A 7,078-nucleotide genomic window follows, 5' to 3' on the forward strand; every position below is an offset into this window, starting at 1 on the left:
TGAAACGGAGTCTCGCTCTGTCACCCAGGCTGGAGTGCAGTGGCGCGATCTCGGCTCACTGCAATCTCCACCCTCCCGGGTTCAAGCGATTCTCCTGCCTCAGCCTCCGGAGTAGCTGGGACTACAGGCTCCTGCCACCGCGCCTGGCTAATTTTTTGTGTTTTTAGTGGAGACGGGGTTTCACTGTGTTAGCCAGCATGGTCTTGATCTCCTGACCTCGTGATCCACCCACTTTGGCCTCCCAAAGTTCTGGGATTACAGGCGTGAGCCACTGCACCTGGCCTAGCCTGACTTTTTCTTAAAATAATGAATCCTAGTTATTAGTTATGTTCTTCCATCGTAAAAGTGAAATACTGCCTTGTTAGGTGTAACTCCGTCTTTAGACTTTCTATGTAAAACTCTTCATGTAAAAATGTGTACAGATACACAAGGAGATGAAGGTTGCCATGGCGTGATGAATGCCTGGTACCCTGTGTGGTGAGTAGCACGTCGGCTCTGTTGCGGCAAGGTGGCCAGTGTGTGCTGCTCGCGAGGCCGCCCTGTGTGGAGACATTGAGCTGTGTCGCTTTCTCCCCTCCAGGCTGGACGGCAGTCTGGAGACGGCCAATGAGATCTTGGACTCTGCCTCTCACGACTGCCCCTTAGTCACTCAGACATATGGCGCAGCTGCAGCAAAAGGTACTTACGTGCCTTCATCCCCAACGAGACTTGGTAAGGGGCGTGACGCAAACCTGGAAGGTAATTAGCCCCACCCACTGCCCCGGAGTGCTCCTGCCTCCTGCTGGCTCCGGAGCTACCCCACCGGCTCCTCACTGGGAAAGGGGGGGACTGGTTCTGAGGACATAGGCGAGGTTGGTAAATGGGTGTGCCAAGGCCTCTCAAGGCTGAATTCAGTTTCCTTTACTTTTTTTTTTTTTTTTTAAGTAGAGATGGGGTCTCCCTATGTTGCCCAGGTTGATCTCAAACTCCTCCTGGGCTCAAGTGATTCTCCCACCTCAGCCTCCCAAAGTGCTGGGATTATAGGCCTGAGCCACCGTACCAGGCCCATTTTCTCCGTTTTTGAAGAAAATGTGGTCATCCTGGCTCAGGTGACTCTGGGGGCATGTGACTTGCACCCAGACTGGCCACCTCTCAGCCAAGATGCCACCCTGAAAAGTACTGCCAAGGGTTTGGCCTCGGGCTTTCCCTCCCACCTTTTTTTCGTCCTTCAGCAAATCTGCACCGAGTACCGCCTCGTGCTGGGCCTGTGAAGTGCAGGAGCTGTAGGGGGACGAGGCCAGCGGGCTCCCTTCCGGCGGCAGCACTAAGACCCATGCACGAGATCCTCCAGCCGCAGCCTTGGCTGTGTGAGCCACCTTCTTTAAAAAACCAACTTGCACTCCAGCGGGAGAGCCTGTGGTTTTGCACCCACGCGGGACTGTCCCACTGCTCGCCGCCTCTCCCATCCGTGAACCGGCACTTCCGGTTCGTGAAGCCCGCCCTGAAAGTCTCTTAGTGTCGTTATTTTTTCCTGGCGTTATTTTTGAGCTCTGTGTAACCAGCTTAAGGGAGTTTGTGGCCCGTCCATTAGGGAGCCCCTGTTTATTGTGCAGGTGTCATTTTGACATTTATGAATGTCAGAGAACAAATGACTTCATCTCGAGCTACCAAAGGCTGCAAAGATTTCGTTAGAAAGCAATCAGAATTCAGAACATCTTAATACAGGCTGCAGTTTATAAACATACACCAGTGTTTCCAAAACACAGTCCTCAGTTTGTGTCATGGGGTCTGTGGTGTGTCCCCAGCCTTTGAAGGGTGACTTCATCGTCTCTTTGCAGCCTACACAGACGACCTGGGTGCTGTGGGTGGTGCCTGCCTGGAGGACGAGGCCAGTGCCCTGCGCCTAGATGAGGACAGCGAGCACCCGCCCATGATTCTTCGGACTGACTGAACTTGACCTGTGACCTCTGACCCGGGGAGCAGAGAACACTGGCTTCACAGAGGACTTTGTGCATTGCTGCTATGAACTTTGACCTGAGTCGGTGGAGAGGATGGCAGAGACTTTATTAAAAAAAAAAAAAAAAAAAAAAAAAAAAGATTGTAGTAGTAGTCTAACTCCGTAACGCTGAGGACAGACATCGTTTTCACTTCAGTGGCTTTTAAATCCTGCTTATGAATTTTAGCTTTTTGTTTGTTTGTTTTCTCTTTTTGCCAAAATTAACTGTTTGGTGAAGCCCACAAAACCTCCTCGCTTTGCATGCATGAACGTGCCAAGCCAGCATAGGGGAGCTAGAAGCCACTTTCCAGCCACCTGCTGTTGGGTTTTTTAATATCTGTACGTAACGCCGAGTGCGTAAGGAAGCCGTGGCGTTGTGCACAGTGGGTCTGCTCGTCAAGGCCAGTTCTGCAGCGACAGGCCCAGGGGCTGCCCACCAGGTGTGCTGGGCGGACTTGAGCTGGGGCAGGAGCCCTCTCTCCCTAGGGCCCCACCTGGACCATTTTCCCTCCATTTTATTTTGTTAATTAAATTCTTTCCAAATTGGATCACTCTGGGATTTCTTCCATGGTGGACTTTTGTTTCCGATCTTGTTTTCCATGTGAATATTGGAGGAGAGCGAGGTTCTTTCTGATACTAAAAACCTTTCTTCTTTCAGGCAGCAAATGAAAGGTTGCCTGGACTCCCGGGAGCAAAGGAAAGCGATTTTGTGTGTATAATTAAATGGTCTGTTCTTCTACTTTACTCTTCCTGTTGAAAAACTGTGTGATTTTTTTTTTTTAAGGAAAGTTTGTAGCTACTCCTATGCCCAGGAAAGCACAGAATTCAAGTGTGGTGGCCGTCCGAGCTGTCCTTTCGCGGGCCCTGCTGTCTGCAGGGGCTCTCCACCTGTGTGAGAGGTCGTAGCGGGAGACAGCGACAGAGAGAAGGCGGCTGGGCCACGTCCTTCACAGGGCGACACGTGCCTTTCTATCTTCATCTTAGAACATTTCCTCAGCAAACCGATGAGAGATTGTGGTTGCAAGCTTCAGTGTTGGCCTCACTTCCCTTTTCCTATTTACGGAATTAAAACAACCTCAAGTACCTCAGACTCTGCATTCCAAACCAAGACACCTAGCAGCCAAAGTGTTGAGGGTATTTAAGTGGAGTTAATGGCAGGAGAGAGGGTTTTAGAATCTTTGGAGTGGTGTAAGTTACGGATAGAAGGGAAAAGGCAAAAACTGTATTTACCCTGCCTTTGCAGGCTCGGGTTTTTGAACCGAGGAAGGCTGGGACGCCTGTTTCCAGATGGTTGTCGTGGTCACACTGGGCGAAGAGCTGGAGGGGAGTTGCCACCTCCGCTGAGCGGCTGCAGCGAAATGCCCCAGCGTTCCTGGGTTGGCTTTACGGCAAACTCCTAAATGCAGGGGACGTTGGAGTTGGACTCAACTACACAGGCTTCCTCTCAGCCGCTGGTGTGCGGCACACAGAACATCTGCATTAGGCAGAGGTGCAGGTGGGCTGATTGAACTTTTCCTTCAAACCCTGCATGTCTGTCCTGGACCTTTGATGAAGTGGGATCCCGGTCACGCAGGCTGAGGCAGTGGGGACCACCGAGGCCAGAGCGGGCTATGCTTGAGCAGGGATGAGAAGGGCCGCGGCAGCACGCAGCCTTGACCCACGCCCGCGGCTTGTGGTGCAAGGCCAGAGGGCTCTCTAGAACCTGACCGTGCACTCCATCTCCTGAGAGGCACGTTTGGCTAGAGTGAGTGTTCGTGAGGGGGAAAAAGTGCACAAGAGGTACGGAACCCTGAGCTAGGGTTCCCCATCACCAAAGAGTGAGCTGCATTTCCAGTTCTGTGTTAAAGTGCCGTTTGTTCTGGTGCCTGCCTGTCGTGAGGATTTGGAGACTCGAATCTCCTTTGCCAGGTCTCTCTTGTGTGTCTTTGGGATTGGTAGTACTAGAAGATGCAGGGAATTCTCTTCCTCGTGCAGCCTCGGCTTCCCACACTATAAGATGAGGCAGTTGCAGAGGAGGCCTCGGATGTCCTGTGACCCTCGGCCCACACTCCCCCCTTGGGTGGCCCTGGCAGGGCTGGCTGGGTGCTTTCCATGCAGACCACAGGAAGCCCTGTGCTTGCCTGGGTCAGGGCTAAGCCATGCGCTCTAAAGGGAGGAGGACTGCAGATTCTTGGTCGAAAAGAATGAAGAGGATTTCTGTGTTTGCTGAGCAGCCATTGTGGAGGGTTACCCACCTCCACTTTGCCGTTGCCCATTCACTCCCACCAGCTCCTCCTCTTCCTCTGCTCGAACCCATGAGTCCCAGCCTCGCTGGCGGCCTCAGACATGCTCAGGAGTGACGGGGACAGAGACGCCGCTGAGTTGCCCTTTAGAACTCTTACTGCTGCGTGAGACCCAGATGGAGAGGGACCCGGAACCAAACAGAACGTGTACTAATTTGCCGAACTCCAAACTGTACACTCATATTCATTTTTTAATTATATTTTTCCAAACTTCAAAAAGGACAATGAGGGTGGGGGACAGGAAACAAAACCTATAAACGTTGTAAATGGGCTCAGTGGACTCTGGGACCAAACCTGTAATCTCCAAAACAATGGGACCAAGAGCTGGATAGAACCTGGAGTCAAAAAGAACTGCTTTAGTTGTGCTGTACCGCCTGCCTAGCTGTGGGAGCGGGCAGGGTGGCTGGGAGCCCGCGTTTTCTGGACTGTTCGCGGGACTCATCCCTACCTCACAGGGCTGTTGTGAGGTGTTGTGTGACTGCGTGTCCTGCAAACGCCCAGCTCAGTGCCCAGCCGGCGGTGGGCACCCAATAAACGCTACAACATAAATGTGTCTTCTGCAATTAAACACAATTTTTATTCAGTTCTGGTGTTTGAATAAAGAGCCAGGAGGGAGGGAGGTGACAATACGGGTAAGAAGTGTAATTCAGAGGCCGGGCATGGTGGCTCACACATCTAATCCCAGTACTTTGGGAGGCCAAGGTGGGCGGATCACTTGAGGTCGGGAGTTCGAGACCAGCCTGGCCAACATGGTGAAACTCCATTTCTACTAAAAATACAAAAATTAGCTGGGGGTGGTGGCACATGCCTGTAATCCCAGCTACTCGGGAGGCTGAAGCAGGAGAATCACTTGAACCTGGGAGGCAGAGGTTGCCATGCGCCGAGAATGCATCACTGCACTGCAGCCTAGGGGACAGAGCAAGACTGTCTGAAAAAAAAAAAAAAAAAATGTAATTCACATGGAGATTACACGTGGGTCTCTTTCATCCCTGCCTTTTCTCTTAACACCAAGCTTAACGGACAGGTGGTGCGAGCTGGTCTGGGAGGTGGTGGGCGCCCTGGAACAGCAGGCCCTGCCCCTGTCGGGGGACCCAGGAGCTCCATGGCTGCCGCTCCCTGCCACAGAGAGAATTGGGTGACTCTTCCCACGCGCGGTTTCATTTGGAGAGTAGAGTCTTCCTGCCTCCACAGCCAGCAGCAGGTCCCACGTGTAAAAGGCCGGGAGTGCTTCGGCCACAGCTTAGCCAAGGAAATGGGATGAGGGGTGGCAGAAAACACATTCCTGACTCATCCCTGTTGCTCGTCCAGTTTTTTGGGTTTAGTTTTTCGTTTTTGGGTTTTTGTTTTTTTGAGACGGAGTCTTGCTCTGTCGCCCAGCTGGAGTGCAGTGGCACAATCTCAGCTCACTGCAACTTGCGTCTCCGGGGTTCAAGCAGTTCTCCCTCAGCCTCTTAAGTACCTGGGACTACAGGCACGCACCACCAGGTCCGGCTGACTTTTGTATTTTTAGTAGAGACCGGGTTTCACCATGTTGTCCAGGCTGGTCTCGAACTCCTGACCTGAAGTGATCCACCCACCTCACCCTCCCAAAGTGCTGGGATTACAGCCGTGAGCCACCTCGCCTGGCTGCTCCTGGTTTTCATAAGCACATTGGCAAAGGGTGGGGATGGGCCAGGCTTCTTGTTTCGTGTGTCCCCTGCCCTACATCTTTGTATACCAGACCTTTGCATGCAGAGAATGACCGAGTCACTTGTTTGAAATGTACGTGAGGTGGCTCATGCCTGTAATCCCAACAATTTGGGAGGCAGAAGCGGGCGGATCACCTGAGGTCAGGAGTTCGAGGCCAGGCATGGTGGCGTGCGCCTGTAATCCCAGCTACTCTGGAGGCTGAGGCGGGACAATTGCTTGAAACCGGGAGGTGGAGGTTGCAGTAAGCTGAGATCATGCCACTGCACCGTAGCCTGGGCAACAGAGTGAGACTGTCTCAAAAAAAATAAAGAAAAAGAAACGGCTGTAATCCCAGCACTTTGGGAGGCCGAGACGGGCGGATCACGAGGTCAGGAGATTGAGACCATCCTGGCTAACACGGTGAAACCCTGTCTCTACTAAAAAAATACAAAAAATTAGCCAAGCGAGGTGGCGGGCGCCTGTAGTTCCAGCTACTCCGGAGGCTGAGCCAGGAGAATGGCGTGAACCTGGGAGGCAGGGTTTGCAGTGAGCAGAGATCGCGCCACTGCACTCCAGCCTGGGCGACAGAGCAAGACTCCTTCTCAAAAAAAAAAGAAACGGACTTGTGACACTATGGCCGGCAAGCGGGAAATGCAAATGTGTTATTTTACAAGTGTGTTTAGGAGAGACAGGTGGAACAGTTGGCTTTAGCTCTGTGGTATTGGAGATGTAAAAAGAACGTGCAGGGAAGCCATGGGTCTTCTGTTTGGGTCTCCTCCCCGCTTTACATATAATTCTCTTTTTTATGACTTATTTCTTACTGAAAATATATCATGATAACCATTGGCCAAGCAGATAGGGTTTTTCTGATGTATCTTTTAGTTCTGACCCAGGTCATCACCCTTCGCCTGTCGTACCTTTTCAATCTGTGGCTTTTTCTGAAGCACAAAAACAAAACAAAACCAATCTCAGGGTTTTGAGATGTGACCAGTTCTTACCCTTCCCTGATAACTGGCTAGGAAAGTCTCTAACTTAGAAAAATGAGGCTGGGCACAGTGGCTCATTCCTGTAATCCCAGCACTTTGGGAGGCCAAGGCGGGTGTATCACGAGGTCAGGCATTCGAGACCAGCCTGGCCAACATGGTGAAACCCC

General features: G+C 51.9%; 1 protein-coding gene across 7 annotated transcripts in view; it reads left to right on the forward strand.

Annotated features, from left to right (window-relative positions):
* WIPI2 (WD repeat domain, phosphoinositide interacting 2) overlaps positions 1-4,806 on the forward strand; it is a 48,033-nt gene extending 43,227 nt beyond the window's left edge. For 4 of the 7 annotated variants that reach the window (XM_023197866.2, XM_023197867.2, XM_023197862.2 and 1 more), the window contains 2 exons: positions 581-711; positions 1,818-4,806. In XM_023197866.2, the coding sequence (XP_023053634.1) occupies positions 581-711; positions 1,818-1,930 (244 nt within the window). In that variant the 3' untranslated portion in view covers positions 1,931-4,806. The remainder of the gene's footprint in view (positions 1-580; positions 712-1,817) is intronic. The other 3 variants (XM_023197868.2, XM_023197864.2, XM_023197865.2) reach the window with 1 other exon arrangement.
* Positions 4,807-7,078: the final 2,272 nt, after the last annotated feature.

The sequence above is a fragment of the Piliocolobus tephrosceles genome, chromosome 8 (assembly GCF_002776525.5).
Source record: "Piliocolobus tephrosceles isolate RC106 chromosome 8, ASM277652v3, whole genome shotgun sequence".
Taxonomy (NCBI): Eukaryota; Metazoa; Chordata; class Mammalia; order Primates; family Cercopithecidae; genus Piliocolobus; species Piliocolobus tephrosceles.